We start from the raw sequence: 14,733 nt of genomic DNA on the forward strand, positions 1-14,733 counted from the left end.
TGCTTGGTGGCTAATCATTTGAATGCTCTGCCTGGCCACACCCACATAGTGAGTTCATCACCTCCTGGCTTACATCTCAATTCAAATATATTATAGGACGTGTGATGAGCTGAGACATCTACCCTGTGGTCATGAGCAGGCAGAACATTTAAATAGTCGCTTTGAGCTCACTCAGGGCTACCCCATCAATTGCATGATCATCCAAGTTCTCACTCCACCTGGAAAAAAATGGATATCACATCAATCAATATATAGAATGGCAACAGAGAAGGGGAACATACTTAAAAATACAAGTCTAGTTATTTAAAATTATTAAATTAACCTAATTATTTTATTTATTTTTAATCTAATTATTTTAAAATCATTTTAAAATAAACATGCAGTTCCATGTTAGTTTTTTGTTTGTTTAGTTTTTGTTCAACTGCCCGTTCCCATGCATTTCTCCAGTAACAACTCAGCATCTGACGAAGTGGATTGTCACTCACTAAAGCTTATGCTTATTAAAGCATCTTCAAATCATTTTGGTTAGACTCTGAATGCTACCAATTTCTTGACAACTACTTCATAACATTTAACTAACATGGCTAATAAAATTTAAGAGCAATGTGTAGTTTTGTTATGGTCAGGAGAATAGAGGAGGAAAAACACAGAGGCCTGAAAGCAGCCTTGTTTTCTAAATATAAACATCTCCAGTTAAAAGTTTTAGAAATGTTTATGTGGGGTATTTTGTCCTCAGAATCAAGTGAGCAGAATGGTCTTTCCTATAGGGCAATATTAAAATACCAAAACAGAAGACTGGAACTGCAGCAGAAAGCAAATGTGTATATAATCCATCGAGTTCAGTTTATTCTATAATGCCATATTGGACACCCTGAATATACAAAGCACATCAGCATAATTCTCACCTTTAGGCTCCAATTCTCCATGTCTTTCAGTCTATTCCACTGATCCACATAATACTCAGATTCCTCAATACCCTCCAAGTTGGCAATAAAGTGGGTTAAGTTGGTCTTTCGCTCCTCTAGCATGGCCTGCATCTTAGTCATGATGTCCCGTTTCTTTTCTTCAACCTCCCTCTCAGCACAGGCATCTATGTGGGTTCCAACGGGGAGGACCACAGAATTAGGCACTCGCATGAGAAGATTGTTGATCCAAAATCCAATTAGCTCACTGAAGGAGTTGTTGCTGAGCTGGTATCTGAAAGAGAGACACTCCAGATCACACAGTCTGCTGCCTTGGCACTGTGTGGAGCAACAAACTCATCTGGATGATCTACCAATCATGTTTAATATCTGTAGCTTAGAGAGAATGCATTGCAGTACATGATTAAAATGCAATACATGCAATGTAATACAAACTGGGAGCATAATCTCTGTAGTGGGAAAATCCTATTTCCATCTGCAAGATGGGAAATGGAGATGCATCTCTAGCAAATATATGCACAGAACATGTTAGTAATGGCTCAGCATTTTCCCACAATACCATGCCACTGTAATGTGATGTGCAGACAGGGGAGAAGAACTTCAGTGAATAATGGAGCTTTTTTTACTTTGAACGATGAAAACCCAAACAAGATGGTTTGGTTACATTTTTAATTGAAAGCCAACTGAAGCACAACACTAAAATTAGAGAGCGGCTGTAACACCCCAAACTACTGTGAACACAACAAACCTTTGCAGGGAGATAAAGCTATCCTCTGCCGTTTTGTGGCTAGCACCTCTGGGGAACATCAAATGCCTGCCAAGGGGTAGTCAGTTTGAGGCTCTCCAGCATGAACTGCAGCTGGAGATCATGGGAGTTGTGATCCAAGAACAGCTGGAGAGCCTCTGGTTAGCCACCCAGCCTATCAGAACTTCCGTGACAATGAATTTCGTAGACTAGTTATGCATTCCAAAAATGCATGTGCAATGCAATCCTATCCATATTTATTTGGAAACAAGTCCCACTGGCCATCATCCTGACTTACAGTGTGCTTGTGGAAGGACATTGTGCAGGCAAGTTCTGCTACATCGCAAGCTTGTGTACCTGACTAGTGTTGCGCTAGACTAGACCTGCGCTAGACTTCCAGACTTTACTTCTGTAATGCGCTCTATGTAGGGCTGCCTTTGTACATAGTCCGAAAACTTCAGTTGGTTCAGAATGCAGCAGCCAGGTTGGTCTCTGGGTCATCTCGGAGAGACCACATTACTCCTCTGTTGATGGAGTTACACTGGCTGCCAATAGTTTTCCGGGCAAAATACAAAGTGCTAGTTATAACTTATAAAGCCCTAAACAGGTTAGGCCCTGGGTATTTAAGAGAGCATCTTCTCCGCTATGAGCCCCACCGCCCATTAAGGTCACTTGAGGAGGTCTGTCTCCAGTTGCCGCCAACTCGTTTGGTGGCTACACAGAGACGGGCCTTCTCGGCTGCTGCCCCGAGATTGTGGAATGCGCTCCCTGCTGAGATACGATCCTCCCCATCTCTGGCATTTTTCAAAAAACACCTGAAAACACATCTCTTCAACCAGGCTTTCTCAGCCTTTTAAAACTTGTTTTTAAATTCTGATTATTTAATTGTTGTTTTACAGTGTTTTTAATTGTTAATTTTTTATGCTTTATAATTTTTGTTTTAATTATTAATTGGTTTTAATGGTGTTTTAATGTAAACCGTCCTGGGCCTTTTGGAAGGGCAGTATAAAAGTTTTAATAAATAATAATAATAATAATAATAATAATAATAATAATAGTGTAATGTTGTGCTAGTTTAAGGACACAGCACAAGGATGTTGCTCAAAGAAAGGAACTTTTGTTCGATACTCCTTGCGTCAGCAGATGTAGACAAGGTGCACAACAACCATTCCTCAAGATCTTTGCTCAACATTGTTGCTCACCACACAACCTAGTGTACATCAAGGTCTTCCACTCGTGGCTATGCAACATCACAGAGCGCCACAATTTCGCACAGCTCTGCAACCTTCTTGCACTAGCACAATTTTGTTCATTGCACGAGTGCACTGTTGATCAGGAGGGCTGTTCTCACAATCAGGATTAAGATAGGAGACGCCTATTTAAGGAGCCATGCATGCTCCTGATTGGCCATTGTGAGACTTCTATAAGCAAGGTAGCAGGAGAGGGGAAATGCTTGGTACAGGTTGGAAACAAAGATAGGCAGCAGTGGTCAGCCCAGAACTTGTACCCAGCTCCAGAGTGAGGGTGAAGGGGAAATCAAACACCTGCTATGTGAATTGAAAAAGGAGGGATTGCCCGTGTTTCTTTTTCTTCCCCTGAAACTAATGGGACTGAAAGCGGTGCTTAACTTTGCCTGGATTGTGCCTTCCAAGTTCACAAGGTAAGCAGTTCGACACTTACTGCTGAAAGTTAATGACCAAGATGACCAGGGCCTGTGGGGTGATGAACATGTGGTGGGTCATATAGTATTCCAGCTGGCCAGCAAAGTCCCAAAAGAGAAAGGTGAAGCCTTGGAGATGGAATTCACTTATCTCAATCCCAACTGTCCGCTCTTCCTCCAACATTCGAACACTTTGCCTTTTCTTCAGGCTTTTGCAGATGGTTGACTTCCCTGCCAAGGATGCCCCCAGGAACATGGTCTTGATTCTCCTGTCCTCTTCAGTTTGGCAGTTCTGCAGGCAGTTGAAGTAGGTTATGATCTGCCTGATGCCTCCAGCACAGACTTCATATGGAGGCTCCCTCAGTGGGTTCCTGCTGACCTCGAATACCTTCAGTGGGAGTTCTTTGAACAACTCCACAGGAAGCTGCAGCAGTATATTATTCTGTATGTAAAACTCCTCCAGTCTTTTGAGCTTCAGGATCACCAATGGGATGGTTATAAAGAAGTTGTCGGACAGATTGAGGTACTGGAGGCTGCCACTGCAGGTAGCCAGGTCTTTGGGAAGGCTATCTAGTAGGTTGTTGTTCAGTCGTAGGTGTTTTAACTTGAGAAAACAAGAAAATACACCCTCTGGGATTTCTCGGATTTGGTTCTGATTGAGTTCCAGCTTCTCCAGATGGACCAAGTTCCTGATTTCCTCTGGGAAGTTTGCAATATCATTTTTAGACAAAATCAGCTTTTTCAGGTTGCAAAGCTTTGAAATCCCAGTGAGATGTTTTAGCTTGTTCCGGTCCAAATTCAAGCTCTCAATGCCACTCTTCTGCAGGATTTCAGATGGAAGCACCCGGAGACGAAGAGAAGAGAGTACGACTTCATTTGAGTAGTCTTCTTCCTGTTCATCTGCTGAACAGAGGGCAAGATATGTGGTTGCTTATCATTAGGAAAGATAGCACAGCTCACAGATGAATGACCATTACTCCCAGTTATTTAGCTTGCCAGATCCACTGCTTAAGTTACTCTGTGCCACAAATGCCGTGTACACCACACACACTCTGGCTCAGTTCATGCTGGACTAGAAATGTAACTGGAACAAGCACCAAGCACTCTGCCCCTATGCTACTGGATTTCCTCACACAGCTGACTGTGACCAAAGAATCCTGGCTTATTAAAACAAAGCTCCATGTGTCATCCAAACCTGGGAACCTTGATTTAGTTGCAGTTTAAAAACCAGGACGATCATTTCCTTAGCAACAGTAATGCCAAAATTGGAAGTGGAAGGGAGTGTTTGTTTGAAAGAAGTATCTTCTAGGACAGGAACTTTGCCCAATAATTGCTTTGCCGCAACACTGGGTAGATACAAATGACTCTTTCCCTATTTATCTGCACCTGATGTGTGGTAAAATTGTCTTCAGCACTTGACAGGGTGATAACTCTCTTATGAAGTAGCAACAGGACAACCAATTACCATACTATAAGTTACCACTTATACCTCACAGGGTTGTTGTGAGGATTAACATAACCATGAACACCACTCTGGGCTCCTTGGAGGAAGAGTGGCATACAAATGTAAACATAAATAAAATACCACTTCTGCATCCACCCGAAGCACTCAGCACTTGCTGCTGCTGCTCCCCTCCCACTCGTGCTCCTCTGCTGTCACACAAACCTGCTCCAACTCCGGTGGATTTTTGTTCCACTCTTTATTTTTTTGAGCAGGTTTGAGGGATTTTGTGCTAGGTTTTTAGGCACCCAGAATGTTTATTCAATGCCTTTGGTGAGAAGGAAGGATCAGGGGTGTAGCTATAAATTGAGCGAGTGGGTTCAAAGAGCACAGCCCCCCCCAAGCTCCGGAGGGGCCCCCAGCTCCACCTCTACCTATTTTCTTCATTATCTCCCTCACTCTGAGGGGGCCACAGGCCCCCTCTCCCCTAGCTACACCCCTGGGCAGGATAACACACCTCAAAAATAAATAAAACCCTGTCCCGTTGTTCAGCATGAGAAGGGTGCACAAGCTAATACAAGGCTGTCATGGATTCTTCTTATTCTGCTTGCAGCTTTGGCTGGATCTACACTTGCAGCAAAACAAAGTGGTAGAATGGATTCTACTACCTCAGACTAATGCTCTCCCATGTAAAACAGAACAAAACAAAAAGCACATCAGCAAAAAGAATTCTAGCCCACCTATTCCCTCTGTACTAGTTTTCAATTTGCACACATTTTTCCTTAGTCGCTCATGGAGAGTGATACAATTCCATCCCTTTGCTATACCCATATCTTTCTGCTACCCCCATCTACCTTCATGTCCTCAATTCTCTGTCTGAAATAATTACATCTGTGCTATCCGATTTAAATCGGGATTCCAATTTACTGTATTTGAAAACTTAAGGTACTGTGACACACCACTTGTCCAATTTGACTCTGTTAGGAATCAGCAGTCGTTTAGCTGTTGTTTTTTTTAATCATTTTTTATATCCCGCTCTTCCTCCAAGGAGCCCAGAGCAGTGTACTACAGAACAGGGTGGGTGGTGGAAGGATCAAGGGAATAGGAGGCAGCTTAATACAAAAAATGTAATTAGTTCTAAAGGTTGAGAAGAAACACTCAAAGCTCAGGAAAGAAATCTCTTTATAAGCCAGTATCCTTCCTTTAGAACTCCTTCAACCTCAACTCCTAGCTTTTCTCTCTCTTCCTCTCAATGGACTCCTAAAAGGCAAGTACAACAACCAGTCAGCACAAAGCTCTTCCACATGTTGTATAGAGATGGCTGCAGATTTTCTCTATGCAAAATCTCCTTGCATGTACCAATCTAGCACATTATACACAGGGCTGTACTAAATCTAGTACAGCCCAGAATTCTGCCACCTTCCTCTGAACAATATGCAGAATGCCTCATAAAGGGCATTTAAACATCTCGTGCATTCAAGAAACAGAAAATTAGAGCAAGCCTTCCCTTTCCATCCTTTCCCATTGTATTGGAGAAAGAGTAGACAGAATGTAACACTTTGTTCATTAGCTTTCTTCCCCACACAGAGTAGCAATAAGTAGTACTCACTAGATCCATGCTGAGCCATGCTTGCTTTCTGTGCCTTTATGCCTGGGCTGCAGCTGTATCCTTCTGCTATAGTCATCTGCTTTCATTTCCTCAATTTTTTTTCTTTAAAAATCCTTTAACTCTACCTTCTTTCGCAATGTCAATCTCAAAATACACCCCCGCTTCCCTCAACAATGAAAAAAGAACTGGGCACCAAGAACTAATGTAGAACATGGCACCATGAGTGGTCCTTGATTAGATCATCTTCAATTAATTATACTTCCAGCTCAGATAAGTTTCAGTTGTCGTAAAACTGCGTTTTTGCCTTTTCATGGGGCCTTGTGATACATGCACCTTAAGAGACGATGAAAATGGGAGACCACAACCCACAAGTTCCATGCTGAGCCATGCTTGCTTTCTGTGCCTTTATGCCTGGGCTGCAGCTGTATCCTTCTGCTATAGTCATCTGCTTTCATTTCCTCAATTTTTTTTCTTTAAAAATCCTTTAACTCTACCTTCTTTCGCAATGTCAATCTCAAAATACACCCCCGCTTCCCTCAACAATGAAAAAAGAACTGGGCACCAAGAACTAATGTAGAACATGGCACCATGAGTGGTCCTTGATTAGATCATCTTCAATTAATTATACTTCCAGCTCAGATAAGTTTCAGTTGTCGTAAAACTGCGTTTTTGCCTTTTCATGGGGCCTTGTGATACATGCACCTTAAGAGACGATGAAAATGGGAGACCACAAACCACAAGTTCTGCCTTGGTGGGGACAAAAGTAGCAGGATGAAGGAGTGCAAGAACAGCTTGGCATGCATTTCCAGCAATGACTCCTCAAGTAGTTTACAGCAGGGCGCCACATAAGCCATAAAAACATCCTCTAGCTGGACATCTAGATTAGTGTGATAACACACTGGGCTGCCCACGAGCGCTACTTGGGAACTGTAGTTAGTAGCCAAGCTGTTGTGTTCTGAACAGGGACTGGCTTCAGGGAACACATTATGACAACTTCGTTGGCTGCCTGTCTGTTAAAGCAAATAGTGCTGATGCTTACCTTTAAAGCCTAAATAGCTCAGGTGCTTGGTATCTGAAGGACTGAATTTTTCAGCCTGCCTGCCCAGAAACTGAGATCTTAGTGAAAACAAAAAAACAATCCCTCTTGTGAATGCCCCTGAGGTGTGAGGATGAGAGCTTTCTTCTATAGTAGTGCCCTGTGTTTAGAGTGCCTTTTTGGAACCAAAGGATTTTTAAAAGTTCTCAGACCCTTTATAACATCAGCTGAAATTGGTTCCATCTTGTCTTGAGTTCCACTGCCTCTGCTGCTATCATTATGTCAAGGTTTTTAGGATATAGTTTTAAATTGGGTGGGAGGGCAGTGTTTAGTTTATTTAATGGTGGCCAACATTCTGCTAGATGGGAGGATACATATTTTATAAACTGATGACACCACCACCACTCCCAACTAATATGCGAGCAAGTACAGAGGCAGCAGCAACCATAGCACTATACCTAAAGAGTGTAATAGATGAATATCAGGGCCAAGACTTCGTCTTTTTCAGTGGCAGATGTCCTGAAACCCAAGAATTACATTGCAAACACACAAAATCTGCAACAAAGTGCTGCAGTGGATTCATAGGCAGTAAGTGGAGGGTTCTTGCTCAGGGCTCTAGTTGCCTAGAAAGAAGTCTTGCAGTAGTGCAGATTAGGAATGTGGAGAAATGCCATTTCATATGGAACTTGAAGGGAAGTTCAGCGTTCTTCCAAAGAGACAGTTCTCTACATCCCTAGCAAAGGAAGAGGAATTCAAAGAGAATTTCAGGGCTCGAAATAAAAGTGGAATGTCTTGAAGTGCACTGTTGGGAATTTCTGGAACAGCAGGTTTGGGTGGGGAGGAAAATGAGTACTTCCCCCCACCTCCAATTCTTTCCTTCCTGAATCATTCAGTTGCACTGCCGTATAGTGCTCACAGAATGGGCTTCCCGAGTACTTTATTGCTATACAACAGGTGGAGGGAAGAGAAGTTTTTGGACAATGGGAAGAAGTATGCTTTTTCCTTCCCTTGCATCCTGAAATCTCCCTGAACAGTGCCAGAAGAAGAAGTCTTTGTTTCAAACTTCATAGTGTATACTTTCCCAAACATTAATCCAGCTGGCCTATCACTGTTTAATACCTGAACAGAAAAACACAGAATCATGGATGTGTTCATATACAAATGTTATATACAATACATATTATATAATGTATATAACATTTGGATTTTATTAACACTATCATATCCGTATACATGGATATTTATTGCACTGAAAAGCTAGGTAAAGCTTCTGATTCAACTGTGTGCATTTGAGTCACTGGACTTCTTTTCTGTCTCTTACTTGAACTTTTAAAATGCAGCAAACCATCAGAAAACTATCTTGTCAACCAGGAACTAATGTTGAAAGATACATGTGTTGATGCCTGGTTCTACAGTTTTGGGGAGTGTGTAGATCTATCATCATAACCAACCCACTGCATAAAATGGAACAACATGCAAGTGGAAAAAAGCTAGGGCCAGTGCTAAAAATGTACACGGAACTGGCCAGGCCAGTTTGGTTCAAATTCGAACCGACCCAGCTCGGTTCAACTGCCAGACTGGCTCTGGGGTCTACTTGTAAAGGGGAATCCAGTGAGGATTCCCCTTTACAAGTAAAGGGGCAAGGGGTCTCCTAGACCTCGGGGGTACAGGAGTGGAGTCAGGGCTACTTACTTTCAGTGGCAGCCCCCTCCCCACCCCACTGCTGGCCTCCTCCAGGGTAGCCTGGGCTGGCAGTTTGGGTGTCTGTGGAGGCCCGAAACCGTTCACAGCCAGCTCAGGCTACTCTGGAGGAGGCTGGAAGGGGTAGGGGGGAGCTGCCATCGCCAGTGAAAGTAAGAAGCCCTGACTCCCCTCCTACACCTTCTAGGTCTAGGAAGCCCCCCTGCCCCTTTACACGTAAAAAAGGGGAATCCTCACCAGATTCCCCTTTATGAATAGACCCCCAAACCAGTCTGGTTCAAATTCGGGCCAGCATCCCCTTTTGGGAGGGCTAGACCGGTTCAAACCTGGTCCACTCGACACACCCCAATTCGAGTTTAACTGGACCAGTTCACACACCCCTAGCCAGTGCATACGGTTAACTGATGTTTAGGGAGCAGAAACAGACCATGGAATCCCACATAATCTCTCCCCACAAAATCCCCTCCCACCCCCGCTGCACCTGTAATCAGCACTATGTATTCCTTTCACTAGCTTAAGTTAAAAGGAGCTTAGGGCTACTCTTACTCGGAGCACCATCAGGATCCTCAAAGTGGATTCAAGAATATCCTCAGTGCATGTAAAGCCAAATGAAGGCAGAGAGGGACAGAATTCCAAGGCCTGCTCCTGATCCCCAAGCCTCAGTTACTTATGTCTGACAGTTTTCTAATCTTGGTAAAAATAACTAACTTGATCTTTCTAGTTTAACACTATAAACCAAGAGAGTCACACCAGAGCCAGCAAAAGAACATATGAACAAGAAGAAATAGATATGCTTCCTGAAGGGCTAAAACAATTCAAAATAACTTTATAAACTGTCACATTTCTGCTTTGTACATCCTTCTATCGTATTCCTCAGATTTACTACTGAACGTCTGCAGATGTTGCTCTCTTTTCCCCTCAGTGAAAGGCAGCGTTGTTGAATGCAAAACAAATGCAAAACCAACCTTCAGCACATTATTCACAGGAAGCACAACACAGTTCGGTCCCTTGTCAACACAATACTCCCCCATGTCCCAAATGGAGTTCCTCGTAGAGATAGTTTAACAAAATGTAAATAAGTGCCACCTCTGAAGCGGTATTTTCAGTAGAGAATTTATAAAGGTTAGTGCATATCTTCAGCACACATCTGCAACTCCCAGAAGAAAGAGCAAATCAAAGTTTCTCTCATCGAACAGGCTAAAAATACCACGGTTCAAATATTAAACTCATTTCTGAGAAATAGCTAAAGAATCTATATTTCTGATAAATAAGAACACAATGGGAACAGTATACATTGCAGTATACCACATATAAAAATGCCTGCTTTAAATTGTGGACAGATGTACGGACTGAAAAATATGATCAAAGGAAACCATGAAAGTTGATAGGGAATCCCCTACCACTACAAAACACACACAGTTTTTTTTGTCCAGAGTTACTCCACAAGATAAGGGGATATGCTGACATATTTGGTTCTTGAACTGCAGACAAATCCAAGAGGAGATTCTACTCCTATATGAAAATGTGTCATCCTCCAAGAAGGATCCAGTTTCTGAGGGGGGGTGGGGCTGTTGCAACATGCAATTGCATATCCCCATTGCCCTCTTGAAGAAGAAAAATTCCTTGGCTAGAAGAGCCTCCATTCCATTTCACCAGGGGTTTTTAGTTCCCAATTTTAATCAGTTCCCCATTTCATTAGGTTCTTCTTCTGCGTCGGCCTTCTTATGTTTCCTCATGTGTTTGTACTTCTCAACATAAGCCTTCACAAGATTAGCCACTTTCACAGGGTTGATTTCACCACTTTTGCTGTGACAGATCTAAAGAAAGAAAAGAGGGATAAAGAAAATCTCAGCCTTAGAATTAGTTGGTGCAAACACGAGTTGCTCTACATTTCTTGACTTCAAACTAACTACATGAAAGAAAAGGATTATTTGTGTCAGCAACCATTACCTTTTGCACTGCCTTCCGAAGAATAGCCTTGTATTCCTCCTTGGTGATCTCCCTCTTCTGATAAAAAGGCTTAATTGCAAGTTTCACTTCTTCCACAGCCCTCTCCTGCATGTGAAGTTTCTTCATGTACTAAAAGGGACAAAAACGGGGTTAACCAATAATAGTCTAAAAGCAGCATTGCAAGTCAACACATCTGAGGACTGGTTCGTATATTATAGGACACTGTTGCTGCTCCCATATGGCTATATCCCAAAAAGTCTCAATAAAATCAGAGCAGGGGAAATCTTGTTTGATTAATTGTGACAACCTTCTTACTTATTCAAGAAATGGACACAACCACCAGTTAATCTGCAACCACCCATTTTATAAGGACTTGATTGAATGGTTACACATTTCTTCATATCTACATGTTTTTCAATGTACTATTGTGTGTTTAAATGCAACTTACATATTTTATAATATTTACTACAGTCTTAGAATTAACTATGTCAGTAAATTGATTTAGGATTGTGTTTGCTTCCAACAAACCACTAACCTTAGAAAAACAAGAATTATTAGGAACAAAGTAACAACACAGAGCAACAACTTCGGCCCTGCAGGGTTCGGAGAGGCTGCCTGGGATGACTGGAAAATGCGCAGCCTGTAGTGCTTTACAAATGGTGAGAGAGAAGCCTATTGGCTGAGAAAGCTGCCGAAGATGCTGCACTCCTATCCGAGTGTGCTGTGCTTTTTGTGGGGAGGATGTAATGAGAGACACACACATTTGCCACAGTTATGCATGCATCGGAGGGCTCTTCTAACATCCAACGCATGCCAAATTTTTTCCTGTGGATGTTGAGGAGAGGGACAGAATAAGGGGAGGATGATGTACTGATTCCCGTGGAAGGCCGAATTAATCTTAGAATTAATCTGTTTTCAGAACTACAAAGTCCGAATGGGAAAGGCACAAATGTTTATGCACAGAAAGCATTCCTTGCTCCAAGACCCTGCAGGTTGATGTAATAGCAATGAGGAAGAACTTTATAAGCCAGAAGCTTTAAGGGAGCTGTTCTGAGCGGTTCGAACAGGCATTTGGTGAGAGGATTAAATACCTTATTCAGGTTCCAGAAGGGGAACCTATGCATTGTTGGAGGCTCCTCTCAGATCTCTCTTGATGTGGGGATGAGATGCTAAAGAAGCCTTGAATGATGAGCCGAGACTCACCTTCTGAGTGTATTAGGCATCAGTCCTTTATCCCTGCCAGCTTGAAGAAAATCTAGAACCTGAGGAATTGTGGTTCTGATGGGGTCGATATGACGGGGTCTGCACTTTAGAAAAGCTGACCAGGTAACTTGGTATATATGCAGCATTGACTGACGATGTAAAGCCAGAATGGTTTTTTGGGTGCTCTTGGAGTAGCACCCAATGATATCTTGGGTGCTCTTTGGTAGCTAAGATGGCATTCAGTCTCCAGGTGTGAAGACAGTCATGATGTAACTGGGTGCCATAGGGGACCCTGTGTGAGGAGGCTAGGAGATCTGGAAGCAGCCACAGTGGGACAGAGAAGCTCCATAAGATCTGAGAACCATGGTCTTCTTGGCCAGAATGGAGCTATTAGTATTAGATCTGCTCTTTTCTGAACTTCTGAATAACTTTTGGGGTTAGTGCAAACGGAGGAAATGCATAGAGAAGGCCCTGGGGCCATTTGGAGTTCAGATGACCTAGTAGTTCTGCTTGGGAACAGCAGTACTTCGAGAAGAATCTTGGGGTTCTCTTCTCCCTGGTGGCAAATAGACTGACAGCAGGGTAGCTAAGTTGGAGAGTTATGCTCTTAAATATGGCGGGATGGAGTCTCCACTCCATTTGGTCCAGGTTGTGCCTGCTCAGCCAGTCTGCTGTGGTGTTGTCCTCAGATGTTCCACCCTGATGGAACCATTTGGGCTGGTTGCATGGGAAGATTAGTGTTTCCTAAACCTTGTGGGAAGGGGACCTCTCCTTTTAAACTTCACCACCACTAAATCCCTTATCCAGATGGATAGGTCCGGGGTAGTCTCTCCCCATACAGCAAGCCAGGGGGTGGTGTCTGATGAGATGGTGGGGCCGGGACAAATGCTGTTACTCACAGATAACCCTGAAGGTTGTGGAGGAGTGGTCGGGTGAGACGGCTAAGTGGGAACCAGCGCCCTTTTGATCAGTTCATGCTCCGCCAACAACAAAGGAAGAAGAATGTTGTCTTCTGCTGCATCTTGGCTCTCTCCCTCCAAGGAGAGAGACTGTGAGGACTGTGCCTTATTTGAAGAGATCTCAGGGGAGGAGTGCACCTGGGATAGTAGAATCTCCCTCAGAAGTGGAGGGATGTGAAGGCCCTGACTGGGGCATAGCTGTGTGATCCCTGATTGCTGCTTGGGTTCAGGTCTGGGCAGGCCCTGATTGGGGCATGGCTGCACACTCTGTGGAGTCTCTTTTGGCCCATGGCTGGGCATTCCAGTGAGTTACACACAGATAAGCAACCTCAGCTTGGGTTAGGGTTGGGTTAGACCCGCGTGTGTCTGCGGCTCAGTGTGTTCTCTGCTGGCAAGCCGCAAGGCCTCTTGTTTGTCGTGCAGTTGCGATACTGGCCCCCCTCTCTGTCCCTGCCACTTTGATTGCCCAAACTGAGTTCTGAATCCCAGTCCTGAGACAGTGAAGGCAAGGGCTTGGCATGCAGCATCTTGTAATGTAGGTGTAGTGGAGAGAGAGAGGAATACCAAAAGAAAATTTGTTTTATTTTACTAAGAGGAACAGAAGAGTGAAGAGGGGGGGAAGCAAAAATTAGGTAGAAGGGAAAGATTCAGAATAGCAATGCAGGTAAGGAAAGGTCTGAAAGGAGTTGGAGCTCTTTCAAAGCTCTGTGCATGGGAACAAGACAGAACCTGAACTGAATGGGCCTTACACCCAAGGCATCATGGGACCCGCCCACCTCCCAAATGACAGCAATAGCCCAGTTTGGGGCCTTTTTGTGCATGCACACATGCAACCGGGCGATTGCTGTCATTTGAGAGGTGGGCGGGCTTGGGTTAGGACAGGATATCGCTCGCTGCCTGCCTGCTCTCTCCATTGCCCACAAAACACACACCCTCCATCGTAACTTGGGAGACAGGCAGGCGGGTGCAAGGGAGCTCTCACCACCTCACTGCCAGCTCTTTGGACACCGACACCGCCTCTCTCCGGCTCGCTGTCTGGGGAGAGACTATCCCGGACCTATCCATCTTTCTGCCAAAGGCCCGAAACCAAGTAACTGCTGTCATTTGGGAGGTAGGGAGACTTGGTTTAGGAGGGGTATTGCCATTCTTTCTGCCATGGCAGCAGAGAGAGTGGGGATACCCCATCCTAACCCAAGCCCACCCACCTACCAAATGCAGCAATTGCCTGGTTTGGGGCCTTTCTGCGCATACACACATGCACAGAAAGGCCCGAAATCAGGCAAATGCTGTCATTTGGGAGGTGGGAGGGCTTGGGTTAGGACAGGGTATCACTCGCTGCCTGCCTGCCCTCTCCACCCACAAAAGCCGTAATAATTTGGGAGGCGGGTGGGTCTGAGGAAGCTCTCACTACCGCAGTTTTATACATTGTGGGAAGGGGAAATTCATGTGACCAAAATTTGCTGCTGGGGGAATTTTGCCGCCATAGGCAGTTGCCTCTACTGCCCC

General features: G+C 44.0%; 2 protein-coding genes across 10 annotated transcripts in view; both read right to left on the bottom strand.

The window, feature by feature from the left end:
- Positions 1-9,772, bottom strand: part of LOC128344778 (malignant fibrous histiocytoma-amplified sequence 1 homolog) — a 34,170-nt gene extending 24,398 nt beyond the window's left edge. For 2 of the 3 annotated variants that reach the window (XR_008316041.1, XM_053295642.1), the window contains exons 1-3: positions 6,379-9,772; positions 3,349-4,231; positions 906-1,197 (exon numbers count right to left, since the gene is read on the bottom strand). Coding sequence is in view for 2 of the 3 variants with exons in the window: in XM_053295642.1 (XP_053151617.1) it covers positions 906-1,197; positions 3,349-4,231; positions 6,379-6,454 (1,251 nt within the window). In the remaining variant the exon portion in view is untranslated. The remainder of the gene's footprint in view (positions 1-905; positions 1,198-3,348; positions 4,232-6,378) is intronic. The other variant, XM_053295651.1, reaches the window with a different exon arrangement.
- A 152-nt stretch (positions 9,773-9,924) lies between these two features.
- The window catches only part of PHRF1 (PHD and ring finger domains 1), a 45,510-nt gene continuing 40,701 nt past the window's right edge, over positions 9,925-14,733 (bottom strand). For all 7 annotated transcript variants that reach the window (XM_053295605.1, XM_053295574.1, XM_053295612.1 and 4 more), the window contains 2 exons: positions 11,066-11,194; positions 9,925-10,932 (listed from right to left, as the gene is read on the bottom strand). In XM_053295605.1, the coding sequence (XP_053151580.1) occupies positions 10,795-10,932; positions 11,066-11,194 (267 nt within the window). In that variant the 3' untranslated portion in view covers positions 9,925-10,794. The remainder of the gene's footprint in view (positions 10,933-11,065; positions 11,195-14,733) is intronic.

Source organism: Hemicordylus capensis, chromosome 1, assembly GCF_027244095.1.
Source record: "Hemicordylus capensis ecotype Gifberg chromosome 1, rHemCap1.1.pri, whole genome shotgun sequence".
NCBI lineage: Eukaryota > Metazoa > Chordata > Lepidosauria > Squamata > Cordylidae > Hemicordylus > Hemicordylus capensis.